General features: G+C 32.5%; 2 protein-coding genes across 3 annotated transcripts; one reads left to right on the top strand and one right to left on the bottom strand.

Moving 5' to 3' along the window:
* Positions 1-3,496: 3,496 nt before the first annotated feature.
* Positions 3,497-8,452, top strand: LOC111305575 (uncharacterized). Of its 2 annotated transcripts, XM_022903231.2 has the most exons (7): positions 3,497-4,643; positions 5,618-5,734; positions 6,654-6,832; positions 6,950-7,043; positions 7,329-7,406; positions 7,547-7,648; positions 8,064-8,452. In XM_022903231.2, the coding sequence occupies exons 1-7, from the start codon at positions 4,152-4,154 to the stop codon at positions 8,196-8,198; spliced, it is 1,197 nt and encodes a 398-aa protein (XP_022758966.1). In that variant the 5' UTR covers positions 3,497-4,151; the 3' UTR covers positions 8,199-8,452. The 2 variants fall into 2 exon arrangements, with proteins under 2 accessions (XP_022758966.1, XP_022758965.1); XM_022903230.2 differs by lacking the exon at positions 8,064-8,452 and having other exon boundaries at positions 3,526-4,643; positions 7,547-7,972.
* A 983-nt stretch (positions 8,453-9,435) lies between these two features.
* On the bottom strand, positions 9,436-20,192 carry LOC111305574 (protein ENHANCED DOWNY MILDEW 2-like). Its single transcript, XM_089750722.1, has 19 exons — positions 20,037-20,192; positions 19,129-19,548; positions 18,887-18,983; positions 17,860-17,910; positions 17,580-17,737; positions 16,269-16,368; positions 16,080-16,178; positions 15,537-15,784; positions 15,343-15,435; positions 14,715-15,251; positions 14,451-14,601; positions 14,256-14,357; positions 13,474-13,566; positions 12,862-12,903; positions 12,035-12,145; positions 10,622-10,693; positions 10,401-10,519; positions 10,250-10,310; positions 9,436-10,141 (listed from the first exon to the last, which is right to left on the bottom strand). Exons 2-19 carry the CDS (start codon positions 19,539-19,541, stop codon positions 9,794-9,796), a joined length of 2,895 nt encoding a protein of 964 aa, XP_089606848.1. The 5' UTR covers positions 19,542-19,548; positions 20,037-20,192; the 3' UTR covers positions 9,436-9,793.
* Positions 20,193-20,253: the final 61 nt, after the last annotated feature.

The following is a 20,253-nucleotide window of genomic DNA, read 5'->3' as shown; positions in this document are numbered from 1 at the left end:
GTCTTCAAACTTCAAATGAACTCACGGTCGTGCAATTTATTAACATGAATGAATTTGGCTTTCGAAGGGTTTAAGAGAGTGAAAGGATAGCTTTCTCAATATGTGTGATTGGATAATGTTGGACTCTTATAATAATTTACTTAGGGATAATTGATTCAATCGTTTTATTAAGGATGAATATTGAATTTCATCATAATGATTTAAATTAACTAATTATCTTATGAGTGGGATTAAAAGATTTGGAAGATATATAAATTTTTGAGAAATTATCAAATATATTAATAGTAAAATATTTTAATTTCACAAGCAAAATTAAGATAATGACATATATATTTTATATATTTTTAAAAAATATGTATTATAATTCTAATTTGATTTATAAAGTTAAAAAATTTCGTTATCAGTATATTAAATATTTTTAAAAATTTTTTTTATAATATATATTTTTTATTAATTCAGTATGAATATAATTGTGATGACTTTACTTTGGGTATACGTGGAAGTAACCAAATCATGAGTGGCAATAGGCTTACCCTCATAGGATTGGGTATTGTCGTGTGTGAAATATTTTATCCAACGGTTTCAGTTAATGGTTTTGCTGATGCAAAAATAAATTGTGCCAAAGTTAATTAGAGAGGTTAAGAGTATCGAAAATGTGATCAGCAACATAGATGTTTGCAATGTAAAGATATATAGAGTACATTGTTTTTGTTTTTCTTTCTTGGCACACTGGGTGCTTAAATTAAGCTCAATAAAAGCAAAGACGCAGCACACAAACCACAAGTGAGACAATACATGTTAGCCCAACCAAATCATTCAAAAGGTGCTCGCCAAACCATTTACGTCCATGGTTATGGCCCTAAATCCCTGGAATTGGCATTGTCTAGATGCAAACAGGTGCCTCATTGAGCGCACCTGGCTGGGAGGATAAGGATGGGCCTAGTCTTCTGAAGATCATCATTTTCTATTATTATAGTTCAGGCAATTGCTGATAATATATATATATATATATAGTAAAAAAAAATTAAACCTTTTTTTTAATAATTTTTTTTATATTTAAACTAATTCGTTTTTAAAAAATATAAACATGGACATCTTATCCATAGTTATTAAGTTTTCTATAATTTTCTTTGTAAATAAATACATAACAACTTGGCTTAAAACGTGGAATTAAAAACAAAATGTTAGGTGCCATGCGAATGAGATCTTGGTTCACTAATCAATAAAGAAATTAAATGTGAATTTTGTAAAAAAATAAAAAAATTGAGCGGCCCAATTTTGTTGGTGGAAGCCATTGCCTTGAATCACGCCAAAATCTAAAATAAAACGCAAAAATGTTCCAATTGTCCCATTCGTGAGGAGAATGCAAAGCCTGCAATTCAAAGATTGAGAATATCATTTGTTTTTAATAAGAAGGGTCAAAGCCTAACAAAAACGAAAAGAAGAAAAAGGACATGGACACGTTATCTTAAGAATACAGTTTTAGACACAAAGTGGCACGTGAGAGCTTCCATTTTCGCGGGCTGCGGGGAAACCCACAGTTTTGCCAGCTCGCCACAACTTCGAGCAATCATTTTTGAAGTGGGTCACCCTCGCCGAGTGTAGGTGTAAGAGTAAAGCTATTGACGTCGTTAGCCTTCATTTCCTTTGGCTGCCTGGCCCTGCCCGGTCCACACTTTGTTGCATATATGTATGTATTCACCAAAACGCGTCCACATTCTTTTTTATGCCAACATTGCCCCTCCAATATTTTGCAATTGAAAAAAAGAAAAAGAAAAAGATCTTAACTACTCAAAACACTTATTTATTTATAATCTACAATTTATATTTATATTTAAAGAGTATATTTGGTATATAAAATTATAATAAACTAAGATAAAATAATATTTTAAGTATGATTATATTAAATAATATTATTTATCTTATGTTTAATGTATATAAAAATTAAAATAAAATTATTTATTTATTAATAAAATTTTAAAATTTTATATAATTTAAATTATTGATGTGATTTTTAAAAGTTTAATAAGGTATATAAGTTCAAAGTTTTGAATTAAAAATAATATTTTTAATTTTAAAAAAATTAAATTATCTTATATTAAAAGGATAATTAATTTTTTTATAATTATATATATTTTAAATAAAAATATAATATAATATAAGTTAATTATTAACCTATTTTATCCATCATCATATTCACCAAATATGACCCTAATTTATAATCTATAATTTCATAAAACTGATGTGCATAAAATTTTGATAATTGAAAATAAATATATTTATATTTACTCCTTTTATAACTATATACATTTACTAGTTATATTTTAAAATTACCAATTCAAATATTTTTTTATTATCATTTTAAATTATAATTATAAATTAATATTAATAACATTTATCCAATTATAGATAATAATTCTAATTTCATTAAATAACTTTCATTACAACATGATGTACTTGCTTTTGAATTCTCTGTTCATTATATTTTTGAATTATAGTCATATTAAATTAAAAAGTAAAAATTCATTTCTAATATAATGAGAAAATATATAACAAGAATTAAAAAATTTGTATTTATATTTATTATTATTATTATATTCAGTATCCAATAAAAATTTTAATCTTATAATAAAACTCTAGAAAAAAATAGTAACAAACAGGATGAATATATAAAAAAATTTTTATGGCAAAAAGAAGGATATTTTATTCATTTTAGTTTTAAATTTGCATTTTTAAACAATTTTGTTGATTATAATATTTAATAATATAATAATAATAATAATTAAAAGTAATAAATTATAAAAAAGATTTATCTTTTGTATATATACGAATTTTACTTTTATCGAATCACTTCAATAAAAAATTTATTTGCATTTTAGAAATTCTTTATTTATTAAATTTCTAAATGGTAACCATATTAAACATTTGTATATATAATAACTAATATTTAAAGTAAATAAAAATAAAAGTATTTATTTTACAATAGGATTTACATAAGGTATATTATATAAATTAATTATATTTATATCAAATCAATTTCATAAATAAAGTGATTAACTTGGTTTAGAATTTTTATTCAGTATATATTTAAAAATTATCATAATAAGTAAGAAAAAATTAAATTCAAATATGATTAAAAAGGAACATAATTATATGAATTTAAAATATTTATTTATATGCATTATCACTATTTTATATTTAATATTTTTATCTATTTCATAATCAATCAATATTTAAAAATTACTAAAAGAAATTCGAACATATATTATATTTATAAATTTTTGATTGAATTTGTGTCAGGAATTAATTAAAAAGAAAGGGGTATTTTAGTCCATCAGAAAAATAGTTAGATTGATTTTCAACGCTCAACCTAACCATCGCAACATGTCCTATCAATGCTCTGGTTAACGTCTCTCTCTCTCACTCTAACGTTCCAATAATTGTATTTTTAGAAACAAAAACTGTTTAAAAAAGAAGCATTAATTGTATTTTATTCATAATTTTTTGGTGTGTAAACTGATAATTGTTATCAGATGAGTTGGAGTGATTTTTGCTGAGGAGGAAGAAGAGAGATGAAGATGAACCCACCTCACACCTCCTAATTTTCTACATATTTTCAAGCTTTGATTTTTACCTACCAATAAATTCTCCTCCTTTTCTTCTCTTTGAGTCATCCATTTCCTTTGAAAAAAATAAGAAAAAAAGAAGAATTTTACTGCTTTTTTTAGAAATTTTTGTTTTGCGTTTATCTCTCTAATTGCGGAACAAAAAAAATCTGTTATCTGGGCTTTTCTTTTCTTTTTTTTTTTTTTTAATTTTTTAAAGCTTTTACTGTTCTGGGTTTTTGAAATAATTCGATTTTCGATTTTCAAAATTTATTATTATTATAATATGAAAAAAGAACTTTCAATTAGCCATATCCAAAAGTGCGAGCTTTTTCTTTGTCTTGTTTGTAACTCGTTCTCTTATCAGTTTCTTTAAATAAAACCCATTTGCAAGACTCAGCCTTTCTTCAAATTTCCAAGCTTGGGAGCTTGAAAAAATTGACCTTTACATGGTTCAAAGCTTATAGCTTTCTCTCATTTTTGACAAAGCCCTTATAAGCCATTTCTTCTTTTCTCTTGATCTATCAAAAAGAAGAAAAAAAGAAAATGTTTGGTACCCAAAGCAAAAGGGACCTTGCCTTGGAATTGCAGGCACAAATTCCAATCTTAAGGCCAAGCATCCATGCAAGAAGGGCAAATCTAACAGTGAAATTCCAAGACCTTTATGGGTTCACGGTAGAAGGCAATGTGGATGATGTTAATGTGTTGAATGAGGTAAGAGAAAAGGTAAGGCAACAAGGGCGTGTTTGGTGGGCACTTGAAGCAAGCAAAGGGGCCAATTGGTATTTGCAGCCACAGGTTTCTTCAATATCTGAAGGAATTGTGTTGAAATCTTCACTCAAATTGTCAGCTTTGGCTAATGCAATTACATTGAAGAAGCTCATTAGGAAAGGTATACCCCCTGTGCTTAGGCCTAAGGTTTGGTTTTCGCTTTCGGGTGCTGCCAAGAAGAAGTCTACGGTTCCTGAAAGCTATTATAATGATTTGACAAAGGCGGTGGAGGGTAAGGTCACACCTGCTACGAGGCAGATTGATCATGTAAGTTCCTGCATTAAGGGTGTTTTGTATTTGCTTGATTGAATTTTTGGTGCTTTTCTTTTTTTCTTTTTTTTTAATTTTATTTGGATCTTTGTTTTGATTGATGGCCTTTGGATGTGATGTTTGTCTGGTCTTTTTCTAGAGGTTCGGTTAATTTTGCATAATGAATTTGGAAATGAAAATACATATCTGATGGAGACCTAATTGCAAGGATGATTGCATAGGTTTAATTTGGGGTTTTGAGATGTAATTCACTTAATATTCTTTTCTATTGCATGATTTAAAAGAAGTAGTCGAGTTTGAGAAATCACCACATGAGAAGGTTTTGATCTGTTGACAAAAGGGTTTATTTTCTAATGAAATCTCAAGAGGTTGGAATCCAAACTTGAGCCGTTGAAGATGCCGAATTAGAAGTTATATCAATGAGGCTAAATGTTTTATTAAGTTTGACAATCTTATTGGAAGCATCTTAGCGATTTCAGTTTTCCTTGTTTCTCAGCAATAATTGCACATAAACTAATATAAGTTTATCAGTGAAGCTATATACATATGCCTGGACTAAGATCCAAGATTTACCCAATGCACTTGATAATCTGTGTCTGTGGAGTAAAGTTCTCGGTGCTAAAATTTCAATACAACCTAGACAGAACGGAAAGTTCTTCATGTTCTTTTCTTTTAGGCTAGTGCATGTGAACTTTCCTCCTTAGATGTGTGCAGGCAAGGTTGTGCTGTGCCATCTGAACCAATTGAATCAGAAACAGAAGAATTGACAAGTGTATTTTTGAAAAGTACTTGTGAAAATTCCAATGAATGTGAAGGTCTGACACAAAATTGTTGATTGGATATAAACTGGAATAGTGACTTTTGTGCAAGTTTAGTAGATGAAGTGAATTATAGTCTCTATATCTCTTATGGTACTGCATTTCTTTTAAGTTATGCAATTTGGTTTGAGCCTTTCTCTTATATACTTGCAGGACCTTCCACGAACCTTCCCTGGTCATCCATGGTTGGACACTCCAGAGGGCCATGCAGCACTCCGGCGTGTGCTTGTAGGTTATTCTTTTCGTGATTCTGATGTAGGCTACTGTCAGGTGAGTTCATCAACAGTAGTGTCTTACAGCATTTTATCAGCCTCTAAGTACCATGGGCATTGAAAGGACAGAATATGATACAAATATGTCCAGCCCTTCTTTATTTGTTGTGTAAAAAAGACGCCCTTTTCTGGTTTGCTGTTTCTGCCTTGAAGGATTTCTTTCCCTTTTGGTAGGTGGGCTGAGGTTGAATCATGTTTGTCTTTGTCTTATAACCATCAGTCTGTTTTTTAGTCTATGTTGAAAGTTAACAAGGCAATGCTGTTTTTATGGCTTCAACAATGTGAGAATGCCCTTTTATGCAATTCTGTTATATGATTGTGGCCATGGAGCTATACTTGTTTTGTGGTGCTAGTTTTTTTTGGCCAAGCAGTGCAAGTTTAATATAGCCAAAGTTGTTTATTTATTTAAGTTTGATAGTTAAATCTTGTTTCTGCATTTTATGTCAATCTGCCATAACCTGGTGAAGAGGAAATAAAACTTTTCCATTTCTGTATTTTTGTCCTTGTCTTTATCAGTTCTCTTTATTTACAGTGACTGAATTTTTGAACCCTAATCAAACTTTATTATTTCAGAGGTTTACTTACTTACTTTTGGTTACTAATCATTTGTACCAAATTTGATGTGCAAGTTTAAATGATGTGTACGAAATGAGAAATGTCCCTTGTGCTGAACTAATTTGATGTGCACTTTTTGAAGCATGCTGTGATTGGTTTCATCTTTGCTTCTTCCCTTTCCTTTTAACATATCAATTTGAGGTGGATTTCTCCTCATGGATAACTTGTTCATTCACTGAAATTAATTTCTCCCTACTATTACTAACTGTTAGTACTTCTTGCTTTGATTTTTTAAGTAATCACGTTTCTAAGTTCTTCATCTAATTGTAATATAATAAAGACAAAATTTATTCTTGGTGTAGGGCTTAAATTATGTTGCTGCATTGCTATTGCTTGTTATGAAAACAGAGGAAGATGCATTTTGGATGCTTGCCGTCCTTCTTGAGAATGTTTTAGTTAATGACTGCTATACAAATAACTTATCTGGATGCCATGTTGAGCAAAGGGTTTTTAAAGATTTGCTTGCTAAGAAGTGCCCAAGGTATTCTGTTAAGGATTAAACTATTTTATTTATTTATTTGTGGATAAATTAATATGTTTCAGCTATATGTTAAAATCGTGGTTTATCTTATTAAAAATTGGATAAACAAAAATGCAGGATTGCTACTCATTTGGAAGCATTGGAGTTTGATGTCTCCCTTGTAGCTACTGAGTGGTTCCTGTGCCTCTTTTCTAAAAGCTTGCCTTCAGAGGTTTGAATAATATATATATTTTTTTTGTAAAAAAGGAAGCTATAGTCTGGTGAAGGGGAAGGGGTTGCAAGTTTTGGGATTTGAACTCTAAACCTGCGGTACCTCCCACCTTAAAGGTGGGGACATGACAAATTGAGCTAATGCTCAAGGTCAAGAATATTTCATTGCCACGTCCCTCCTGCTAGCATCTCTCATTTGCTTTTAGCAGATGGTGTCAAATATCAATTTTATTTGAGGTTGCTTTCTGACTATCTTATTTTACTCTTTGTTTGGCTATTTGTCCAGACAACTCTACGGGTGTGGGATGTCCTTTTCTATGAGGGTGCCAAGGTTCTTTTTCATGTAGCTTTGGCTATATTTAAGGTGCCAATTTCATTGCTGCCATTTGGCTCTTCACATTCTGCTCAATTTGGAAATTTTCTTCAATTTGTATTCCTAAAAATCACCTGGTTGTCAAAACAATACCATGGGATCTAATTTAAGTTTTTGATTTGCTTTTGCAGATGAAGGAAGAGGAGTTGCTTCTAACGCATCAGGTTGGTGACATTATTAATATATTACAAAGAACTACCCATCACCTTTTTGATCCTGATGAGTTATTGACGGTAAGACAAGCCCTCATCTGTTCCTCCACTTTTCTTCTCTTCTGTATCTTTTCATGCATCTTTCCTCATTATCTGTGGAGAAATGAATTAAAGAGTAACAGACCTAGTTCCGGAAATAAACTGGATAGGACATCGTTTCCATTTGTTTTATCACAGCATCTATATGAATTTGGCTTATAGAGTATAAACATAATTTCGAAATCTATAATATATTTGTTTTTCTTTCAAGAAAAGAAATAAAAATACCACAGGGAGTGAAGATTTCTTTAACTTTGTAGATAAAAATCGAACATGGTATTTTCTTTCCTTGTGGCAACCACTTGCCATCTGGATCTTGATGTTTTATGAGTATGGACTTGGTGTATGTAATCCGAACATTCTGCTATGAAATGCAACCTTCACTATATCTCTACAGGTTGCATTTGATAAGATCGGTTTTATGACGACGAACACTATATCAAAGCAAAGGAAAAAGCAAGAACCAGAAGTAATGAAAGAACTTGATCAGAGATTGAGAAGACTAAACTCTCTCAGAGCTGATGACAAATAACAATTATTGTGAGCAGACCAAGTTGTAGATCAAACATCTTACAATCGACCCGCTTTCTGTATGTAGAAGAACATGAATTTAATGCCTTATATTCACTCTGCCAAGGACCAGGTAAAGAGTGTTTTTTTTTTTCCTAGGATGTTGTAGGTGATAAAATGTAAATTTTGAATCCATACAGACTACACAGCTGAAGTTACTTTGCAAATCAGTCTGGGCACTGTTGAATTTTGTGTGCCCAGTGATTTTATTTGCCATTGGCTGCTTCTCAAAATGTTTCTAAGGTTACTCTAAACAGTTTTAACACCCTTTTCTCTATTAAAAGTTAAATAATTGCCAACTATTCCTTGTAAAGCGAAGGAGAGTAGATAAGGAAATGAAGTAAAGTTCATATTCTTCTTGGTTATTTATATATACAAGAGAAATAGAGATGGAAGAGGAAGGAAAAAGAAATGATTTGCTGTGTCTCCCATCTTTTTCCATGCAATTGATTGACAGACCTCCAATGGAATGTAATGTCAGCATCTTCCATCACGATGTTAAATTTTTTTTTATTACTGTAAACTTCTTTTCAACATTTTTCACCTACTTCGTGAAACATTTAAACAAACCAATAAACCTCAATTCGAAAGCTGTAAAGTTTGTTAAAAAAAAAAGGAGGATAGCTGTAAAGTTTTGTGAAGGCAATCAATCCTTGGTTTGTAACAACACCAAACTTCTTTGAGGGAATTATGGGCTCAAATAGTTCAATATTTGGATTCACTTTGGTTTCTAAGTTTAGTTATAAACAAAGTACTTTTTTTGGCCAATAAAAAAACGTACTTCAATTCTTGGGTTTTGTTACGGTTTGTTGACTGATATTTTTAAGAAAAAAGTTTAGAGTTCGTTATAGATCATTCTGCAGGTCTCCAATGATTTAGAAATTTATTGAATGGTGGGGTAGATAATCTAATTTAACATAAACTTATAACACTTTTCTATCTATAAAATAAATCCTTAATGAAAGTCTTTTAATGAAATTAGAATTTTTACCATAAATTGGATATTAGCCATTCTTTTTCAACAGTAATGCAAACTAGAACTCTACAAGTAATACAATTCCAGGTTCAAATTTGTTTTTTTATCAAATAAATCAACTTAATGAGAATCTTTCATTATAAATTAATATTTTTAATCATAAACTGAATAAATCTTATTAATATTTAAAATAACAATTTAAAAATATAGTTAATAATGAAGCTTATTTTAGTAAATCAGAAGTTCCATTAATATATGTGCTTTTATAAACTATATAGATAGATTACATTTATAGATTATAAATAATGAATAAACCATCAAAGTTTTACTCTAGATTATAAAGGGCCTTTTCCGCGGTTCTTGAAGCCCCCACCTCCGCCTTCAGTTCCAGTAGCCAAAGAATCTCCGGGTCTATCGTCTGGAGATGATGTTTCTATGTCGATGCACGTGTCATCAGCTTCTGAAGTTATCAATGTATCTCTATGGCTATGTCCCTCATGTCGCATCTCAAGTACATCCTCACGAATTTGTTTTGTCAAGTCATTATTCTTCCAACTACTACTGCTTCCAGGAAAGTGGCATTACATGTGTTTTCCATGTATAGTTCCTCTGCTTCCTTCAGATTCAAATCCATCAGGAACACCATCAAATATGCTGGAAATACCGCCACAAGCATAAATATCTTTGGAGAAATCACCATAACAATCATGTTTCTCCTGCATAAGATAATTAAATCCAACTTCTTTGCCATTGTCTTCATTTCCATGCATCTCTTCCAGCCCATAATATGCGTGACCATGCTCTTGTGCTATTGCCTTGTGCCTGGCTGTCCAATCATTGCGACTCCAAAGATAAAGCGGTGGTGGCTTCACATTCCATTGCTCCATCTGCTTGTCATTTACATCAACTGAACCTGGGAGGTAAAATGACTGGAAATAAACAAGAAAAACAAAGTGCATGATGAGCAATGCAAAAAGTACAATTATATCTAAAGATCAGTGAGAAGTAGCAAGAAAGTAACTAAAAACCTTACGTACCTTGCCAGATACAATTCTGTCATCCTCCCAAATCAAATCATATGCCTCTTTTTCATCAAGTCTGTTAAAATGCAAAAGCAAGAGAGAGAGCAAAATCATTTTTCTTTAAAATTTTAAACAATTAGAATAAAGAAGTAAGGGAAGCGCTTACCTTCTGGTTTCCTTTGGAACAATAAGAATAATAACCTTTGGTCTGAACTTAAGAGCCTTGTCAATGAACTTGTTAGCACGAGATGCCTTGACCCCAAAAGGGGGGTTCAGCCCCATAATCTAATTGTAATGTTAAAACAAGAATATCGAAGAGAGAAAGAGAGAAGTGAAGCTCATGCAACATCTCTGTCAATTTGTTTAATCCTTTTTTAAGTTTCTTACCAGTTTAGAACCATCAGGTAATTCGTCCAAGTTGACACTCATCCAATCTCTCTTTTCAAAATTAAAATCATTCTGCAAAAGAGAAGGATTATGGAACCCTCAAAATGGCATACCGTGGCAAGACTGGAGAAGCAATCGGAAAAGGGAAAAAGAAGAAAATAGAACTGCAACAACCAGCTTTCAACTGTTTCAGATGTTAAGGGAAGTAAAACAACACAAATCAATGCTGATTATATAACATCATTGTTAAAAAAACAGTAGTCTTAAGACAGGCTCCATTGTAAGAGGCCTATGGGTGGCCACAGGAAATGATCAACCAAGCACAAGTTTTAGTCATGATTCTTGCAGAAACTGGGAGCCAACACAAAGCAGTCAACATTCACGCTATTGCAATACAATAATCGCCATAAGTTAGAAGTTTACCATTCAATTTACAGCTTGTCCTACATCATCAGAATCCTTTACACTCAGACCACATCAGGAGTTCTGTAGTTAATTTCACACGTTCCTCAGAACTCCCTCTTTCAGTTTAGAGTTAAAAACAATGGTAGCAACTCAATCCGAATACGGCCCATAATGATGGCATACTGCTAATTACTCATACAGTAGTTGAAAATATATGCTGAAGTTAAGAGCATGTTCATCTAATTTGAGTACATAAACAACAAACTAGTAAAACTACAATTACTACAGAGTTTGGAAATGTTACAGGGTGTTAATGCTTAAAATCCTTTGATTTGGATGATACAGTAGCACCTCATTCACATTAGAGATCTCCAGTTAAAAAATTGGGAAATGTGAAGTTTGGCTTATATCTGCTCATAAACCCAACAAAAAAAATGAAACAAAAGGTGTTCAATGTTGTCAGTAAACTATTTTTAACTAAAATAAAATTTATAGGTGAACTTGTATAAAAAAGATGACCAATTCTTTGAAAGAAAAATATCTTATATATAGAGGGAGTTTATCTAACCCTTGTGCTTTTACTTTCAACCCTTTAGGCTTGACACAAGAACCTTACTTGACATTGAACATTTCAAAGATAATTTATGCTAAATCTTTTACAGAATCAAAGGTTTTCCCAGTAAAGACAAAAAGGATGGTGAAAACAGAAGAACCTCAAAATCAATATATATGATTGAGAAAGATTGTAGATAAAGAAAAGGAAACTGCTTTGCCTTCTATCAAAAAGATTCTTAAAACTTAGTTTGCGGATTAAATGATATTCATCTGCATGAAGGGGATGGAAATTTAAAATATTTTTATTGAATGGATACAACAATGTTAATTAGAAACAATTCGTCATGAACTTCAAGTTGTAACTGAGCCTTCAAAACTTTTAAAAACAAACAACAAATACCAAAAAGTATTATCAATCAAAAGGACCTCAGATGCAAGAAATGATAACAGTACCTTTGGCTGAAAAAGATCATAATTTTTAAATAAGCATGACTTCCCCACTTTCTCTAGCTTCTCTTTTAATAAACAACTGAAATCATTGGAACCACAGCAGAAGTCGACCATCTGTTCAAGTAGAATTCATGCATAGATAAGATGACCATGATAATATTATCCATGATAAATATCAAACGAAAATCCAGTAATGAGAAAGAATCAATACCAAGTCATAATTAGGAACGGAAACGAAAAAAAAAAAGAAAAACTGAAACAGGATCTTGCTTCTTAAGCCATTTTTGTGACCTCCAAATATATCCTAAATAAGCCTATGCTAACTGAATGACAATTCACTATTCAGGGTCATCTGAGCATTTTTAATTTCAAGTCAGTAGCATCTTTTACCTAATCAAAGTCATTGCATTGCCAATTTCACATTCCGATGCATGATGCTTACACATCACTTCAGCATAAATTAATGCCCCCAAGTAACCCTAAACTACAGAATGCCTACAAGCATAGATATTCCGAACCTTTTGAAAACTTTGTGCCCCTGCAACTCTAAACTAGTTTTGAACTAACAAGAAAACCAGAAGTGCAATCAAAACAATGTGAGAATTCCATGAATTGCTTCCAGTGATACACGTTGAAGCATGGAAAAAGATAGACAATGACTATTGCAGATACAAGATGTAAGATCACAGTAGAATTTTCTTTTAAGCTTTAAAGAACAATGTAGCTGTGCCCATTATGTTATGCTTTTTCACAAGAAAATCATACATTATGTGTGATAATGAGACAATTTCTTGAAGTGAACTAAGAAAAACAGAGAAGAATAGTCTTACAGTGTCACCATCTTGCACATACCAATGGAGCCTATCAACTATCTGCAGAATAAACAAATGCTATTAGCTCCACCCTATAGATCAACCAAGCATCTAGATATTCATGGAGGGTGCAAGTACAGAACTGAACCACAATATATTTGCATAGTAAATTTAAGTGAAAACCTAGAGAAGTAGCCTTATAGTGAAGTGATTCTCTATGCCATTGATAGAAGTACAATCATTGTTTGTGGGCTCACACTTTTTTCTTTTACAGTTGCAAGGGAAAATGTTCTATTGCACCTTTACGTATAAAGGGCCTCTTAAAGCAGTATAATAACTGGAAAATCATGAAAAAAAAAAAAAAAAAAAAAAAAAACCCTTACTTTCCTACCATGTTTTATTTGGGATTAGTTCCTAAGAACTCCATTAACTTACTGCCACATTTATTCATCAACAAAATATAAGTCTACCATGTTGTGTTGTTTTCTTCTGGGTTGAGGTTTTGAAAGTGACTGGAACTTTAATATAGTAGCTAGCAATGTTGTTCTAACAAATAGTGTTGTTCTTAGAAGGAAGTCAACTCTTATCTTTAATTCAAATGCTTGGAAATAAGAAGATAAACATTAATACCTCTTTAAGCTTCTCCACTTTTGTGAAATGGCGACCAAAAGATGTATACCGCATCCCATGGAGAAAAGGTCCAAGACAAACAGCAAGATTCTCCTGTAGAATTCAACATATGGCCATTTAGCCTGGCAAACAATCTTTTTGTGGTAAGTTTAATACATTATCCACAATGTTTCTGCATTTTATAATTGAATTTATTAACATCATACACAACATATAGCTTGGGAAAAAGATATAAGCAGCTAACAACCATAAGGACTCTTCCTAAAAATGATTAGAACTTCTGTCAATGCAAACAAGTTATTCAAAAAGAATATAATACAAATAATCAAAAGAAATGGCAGCGTAAGGACTTGTAGAAGTCCTGATGATAAATTACCCTAGGATGTTAAATTAACCAATTAGGCATGTGAGTAAGCTAGTTATTCATTTATATTAAATGTGAAATTATTATCATAAAGATAATATAGTAAACCCAACAGCGCTCAGCTTCAGATTGCTTTTCTCTTTACCATTTTGCTTGGAATGTTAAATGGTACTTTGTGCCAGACACAGAAAGATGCATCAGATGATAAAGGAACAAAGTTTTGAAATGACGATGGAAAAAAAAGATACTCAATTTGACCAATTGAAGCTGAGATAGGAGTTCTTTACAGTTTAAGAAGCAAGCACCTATAAAATCCTAACATGAAACATAAACCCAGAATTTTCCAGCATCAAAGTTTAGTGTGAATGTGCAGTCCTAAACACAAATAGATACACCGAAAGGAAAAATGGATCAAAACCTTCCACTTGAATATCTGCTTGAGCACCTCTGGACCGCAAACAGTTTTCGCATCCTCAAGAGAACCTCCTGCTTTTAACTTCTCTAAGGCAGTTCTAACAGCCTAAAGCAATGGTTTGCATAAATGTCAAGAAAAAGAATCTAGCCATCTCAAACTACTTTATGCCACACTTAACAAGAAAATAGTAAGATATACCTTAACAGAGGCTTCCACCCTGCCCAATGTAATGGTCTTGTCCACTACACTCCTAAAGCTACATGCATTTGCAGCAGAGATTTGCCGCTGATTTTTCATGAATTCCTCAGCATTAAATGAAGAATCAGCATTTTCCATGAGAACCAAAATTCTGTTAATAAAAAAATGTGAATCCAAAACCAAAAAGTGCTTCAGCATCCTGAATTTTTTCAGCGAAAAATAAATAGTAAGGTTCAGATTACAAAAAAAAAGTGAGTAAATTACCCTTTCTCTAGTTCTGAATCAATTAAAGGCCTTGTGCTTTCCATTTTCTTCATCACTTGCATATTTTGATTGGTATTCTTGGTTTTAAAGCAAGTTTCTTCTGACTGCTTGGACATAGTTCCATGGAATTGCAACTTCACTTTTAAGTTACCTTTTGTCTGGGTTAGCTTGCTTTTCTCTCTTGCAAGAAACCTATCAAAGTCAGAGCTGGCATCCTGCTTCAGGAACTTTCTACCAGTGATACATGTATTTGGTTTCTTCAAAGGAGAAAATTCTGGTCGCAAACAGTGTTTCTCAATTCTCTTACTAGAAGCTCCAGCTTGAATGTCACCATAGGCCTTTTGAACCAGTTTTGGCTTCTTTAAAAGATTTCTACTTGTCGCAACATCTTCAGAAACCTCACTTCTCTTTGAGGCCAAATTCTTTCCTCTATAAGATAGCAACTTCACTTCGTGTTTCTTTTCTTTGACTTCAAGATTAGGAAATATCAAGTGGTCTCTGCTTGGCGTTTCAAGCTCTCTGATGATCTTATGCTCCCTGGTTAGCACATTTAGCAGCAATATGGCCATTGACAAATAAGTTCAATAACAAGTTTATCCAAATGGGCAAACCATAAAATAAAACTTACATGCAGTATATTAGAATCCGGTTATATGGCAAGAGACCATCCCACGCCCTTTGTAAACCAGTTTTATACATATTACATTGAAAGCAAATACTCCTGAAAACAAAGCAAAAGCTTCAGATGAAGTCAACCTTCTTTCTAGGCATCAAGTCTTGGTAAAGAGGTTCTACAAAGCTGAAAATAGTGGCTTAGTGTACTTGGGTAAACATTTCCTGTGGTATGCCTTAGGGCAACGCCTACAAAGAGCAAACTGCAAATCATGAACCTCTGCATCTTCATTTCGCTTACAAGCAAAGCATTTATGGATGGGACATGTAAATGAATCCCCTGCAGCAATTTTCTCTCTAAGCCTTCCTGCCTCAGCTTCATTGTCGGCATGAAGCAATTTCGCAACACATTTTGGATGATAGAAATGCCCACAAGTTGCAGAAACACAAGGAAAAACCTTGAAGAAAAGCCCCCCAAAAAAAAAATTGATCAATGATAGTTCAAATTTAAACTGCACTTATCAACACACCTGGCATCTACTTTAAAATGATTGCCAGCGTGGATGGCAGTAAAATGATTTAAGTGGACAAGAAAATAACACTTGCAATGTTTAAATTTAACAATAATAATGTAGTCTATGAAAAACTTAGTCAATGGTGAAAAACAACAAAAAGTCATCCTTAATCCAGGAGCAAGACTTTTAAATAATTGTTTTAACAATCTTTTGATTCCAAAAGCACAATAAAACTTACCTCTTGACCAGAAGAATTGTCAGAGGAGCCTAATTCACCACATGCATAACACTGATGCTGCTTATATAGACAATTTTTACACAAGAAGGATGGAATAGCCTACAGATATACAAAGCATGGCAACATTATACAAGTTACTAGAAAATTTACCAGAGAATCATATATTTAGGAAAATAAAGATGCTCATACATCAAGTTGAGCATCATTGACAAAGCCAAGAGATTCACAGAAAGAATCAATCCCATCAGCTTTTGTTGGGTGAAATGACCTCAGGCACCTTCCTTCACAGCTATATCAAATCCAAACAAACAAAAAGAACCGAAGTCAATTAACAAATTATTATGTAGGCAAGCAAAGATGAAGAAGAGAAGCCAGACCTTGAGCGCATAGGAACATGCCAAAAGGGCCCATGTATACATGTTGGATACACTTGAATCCAAAAGCCTAAGTTAATGGTTTCTTGGGTCTTTCATGTATATATGTCTCTTTCACATCCTAAAACTACCCAAAGTTGGACAGCCAAACTCACATGTGAACCTCAAGAAAAGACAAACCTAGGAAACTTAAACTGTTCTAAGGTCATTAATATGACAAAAATAAGGCACATTATAAAAAGAAAAAAATTGCTCAAAGTATAATTCATGAACTAACAATAAGAGCACATCATATATGGAAGCCATCTAAACAGCAAATATACAAAATCCAAGGACATGAATGTGTCTCTCCTATTGTTTTCTGGCTCGTGAACCCTAGTTTCAGTGATCTTCCAAATGAGGTGAAAGTCCAACTCAAGATCAGAAATAGCATTTTTCACTAGGAAGCCATTACCTATTAGTTTGTAAGAAGCAATTTTTAACATTCCATCACTGTGAAAATGCAAATGAAAGGAATTTTCTCAATAAATAAATCTAGCACTACAATGAAAGAAATGTTTTAAAATTAAAAAAAATTAAATTTTGACTAATTAATTAAAAGTCCATTATTCATTGAACCAAAAAGAACATATTACTCTATAATTTCCTGAAAATATGCATATCATTTAGACAAGCCTTACATTTTCATGACTTAAAAGTCAATCTCAAGTTATACTTCTCATCTTTATAATGAAACCAAAATATGTGGCTGTCTATGAATTATCATTATCAAAGCTGATGATCAACATCAGTATAGTCCCGTCTTTCTTTCTAAAGTTTCCAGTATTCTCCTTGCTCTCAACACTATTTTACGGCAAAAGGGTTGATCCATTCGTTCAAATCCTGCTACCATCCCAAAATCTTATATACAAAGTGTATTGATTTACATTTCAGAAAGCCACCTGGTATTCCAAGTGAACCCAAAAATTTTATTAGTTTCTCAAGGAACGACAAAGCAACTGGCTACTAACCATCCATGATATGTACATAAATCACAAAAAAAAAAGCCAGTTAAAGGTCTGGAAAAAATTAAAAAACCAAAAAAGTTCTTCATAACAATTTCTAGAACCAAAATGTTAGGGCATACCAAAGAACATTGCCGCCATTATCACAAATTGCACAGACAGGATCAAAAATGGGCTTCCCCACACTATCCACTTCTTCACCTATGTCATCTTCATCATTGTAATCTTCGTCTAAATCTTCATCAACTATAAAGTTATTTTTCCTGGGTGTATGGACATCCTGTTAAATCAGGGCCAATTTCTTCAGTACAGTGGGGAAAACGAAAAATAGAAGACTTAAAATAAAGGGCAAAAGCAGGTAAAAGAATTAGTCCACGAGCTAAGAATAACATGTTTGCAGACCTGATGAAAAGTTATATTTGTCTGAGGCATCTCCACAAAGTTAAGCACATTCTGTTCCAGATAAATTGTTTATCAGTTTCCAAATATCAGATTCTTCATGCGCATACTTATTAGAGCATGTGAGTCAGACAAATTAATTGCAGAAGATGGCATGTATATATGTGCTTGTAGAGGTTGGAGATACAGGCAGACCTATAATACAAATAACAGTATACAAATATGTTAGAAGTAACTTGCTAAATTTGTTAAGAAAAAGATGATTTGAGAATAGCTGACAAGTTCTAACTGGGAAAGTGTAGTATGCATTTGCATTTAGAAAGGAACAAAGATTAGGTGGTTATAGGTAATAATAGCAGCTTAACCTCAAAAAAGAATTATTCAACAAGAAAAGAAATTGCAAAGAGGTAAGAGAACAAGCTTTATCAATCCTATTTGCATTGAATCCTAAATCTTATATATATAGCAACTCTTGGTCGAGTAATAGTATTGCACATTGAACCACGCTGCAATGGATGGCAAATTTCACCAGGAAAAACAAATTCCGTCACCTGGCCAAAATAGATTCCCCAAAATTAAAAGCAACTAAATATGTTTCCAAGATCTATATGTTCTAACAAAGTGAAACTTTGACACAGCTAAAATTCTTTAGCTTATGATGAACTAGACAAATATCAACATGCTTGTTCCAGCAGTTATAGCTATTCAAGACAAGTAGCCAATAAAAGAAAAAGAGATAACAGAGAAAAACCGCATCATTTAATTGATGAGATTTTGCAACTAGAAACTAATGGCTTCTTTCTTTTTGCTCAAAATAATAACTTTAGGCCGAAGAACTGGTGTATTTAATCTTAAGCTATATCCCCTAATTGATGACTTGAGAGATAAGTATGAGATAACCATGCATATATGGATTTCAACAGATTAGTTTACAGTGCAATCACTTTGGTAATTTTATTATGCATATAAACCCAATGAGATATTATTGTCATGACATGAGACAGAGAGATAAGCCCATGGTAGCACAAACCTTAGACTTTGCTAAGTCTTTATCCCTTTTCACAGCTTCACCAATTAACAGCTTGTGATGCAAGAGGTCATTCTTAGAAGCCTCAAACTCATTTAAGCTGGATGACACACAAAATAAGTAATATGAACACAATTACACACAATTCTAAACCACCCTTTGTGAAAATTAACTAACCAAAAATAAATTCAAACAACAAAATTGAAATTTTGTGCAACAATAAGAACAATAGAATGAGGAGCTACCTTAATACTTTTTGCAAGTGGCTCCATACAGATTTTGTGGATGCGTCTATGTTCTTTTTCATATAATGCATCCAATGAATGGCGATCAGGATTGTCGTAATAGTGCTTTTAAAACTCTTCCTAGGCTTTTGGAGTGTCATCCATTTCTTGTCCTTAGAGAGCACCAAAATTTCAGGCAGTGCATAGGATAGCTCGAACTTCCATAGAACAACTTGCTTGTAAATCTTCTGAAGCCCATTGTCAGCATCTCCGTGTAAGAAAACATCAGTTTTAAGGTCACCAATGACCTCATTTTCACTCCATTGGAGAGGCAAAACAGCAAATGAAATTGGTGAACCGGTTTGATCAACAAAAGCATATTCTGAGACATGGATTTGTGGCAAAATCTCACCTTCTTCGTCAGAGGATGACATTACATATCTGAAAAAAAGAACAAAACTGCATTAAAATCATTAACATACATTTAAACAAACAAACAAGACGTATCTGCAAATTGAATATTAAGGCACCATTAGTGCCGCTGATAATTGTTTTACTTGATTAAGCAAGAGAAAATAGTGAAAATAGTACTAATATAATGCAAAGGAAAAGTTGAAATAAATTAGACCTATAAATTCTTCCGCTATACGCTATAAAAGTGTGTAAATTATAAAAATCAAACCCCATAACATTTTAACAAAAATACGAGTATTTTCCTAGAAATTCTAAAGGTGAAGAAAAGCTGCTTTCTTGAGTTCCAAACAAAGCTTAAACCATCAAAACCCATTACTCATTTTCCTTTTTACTTTCTTAACAATAAAAAACAAACAATGATGCATATACATTAACAATAAAAAACGAAACTAGCAAAAAAATTGGGGCGAGATCACAAAACCTTAAAATTCTTTTACTAAAAAACAAAAACGTACGTGAGGGTTTGAAATAAGAGATGGAGGAGGACAGAGACGTTGACTTTTCAAGTGAAAAATGAAACCTTAAAAACTTGTTTGGAGAGGAAGAAACTTAGGGAAAATGTTGGAGAAGTGGACGGCTGTATGGTATTAGTAACACGCTTGGTTGCTGAAAATGTGAGAGGTGTGTTTTCAAAGGTACAAGAAGCAAAAGCAGGCGACCTGAAACGTTTTT

Source organism: Durio zibethinus, chromosome 21 (genome assembly GCF_047325235.1).
Source record: "Durio zibethinus cultivar Kanyao isolate XHJ-2024 chromosome 21, ASM4732523v1, whole genome shotgun sequence".
NCBI classification, from domain to species: domain Eukaryota; kingdom Viridiplantae; phylum Streptophyta; class Magnoliopsida; order Malvales; family Malvaceae; genus Durio; species Durio zibethinus.
The sequence above is the reverse complement of the archived record's forward strand: the minus strand, read 5'-3'. Positions and strand labels throughout refer to the sequence as shown.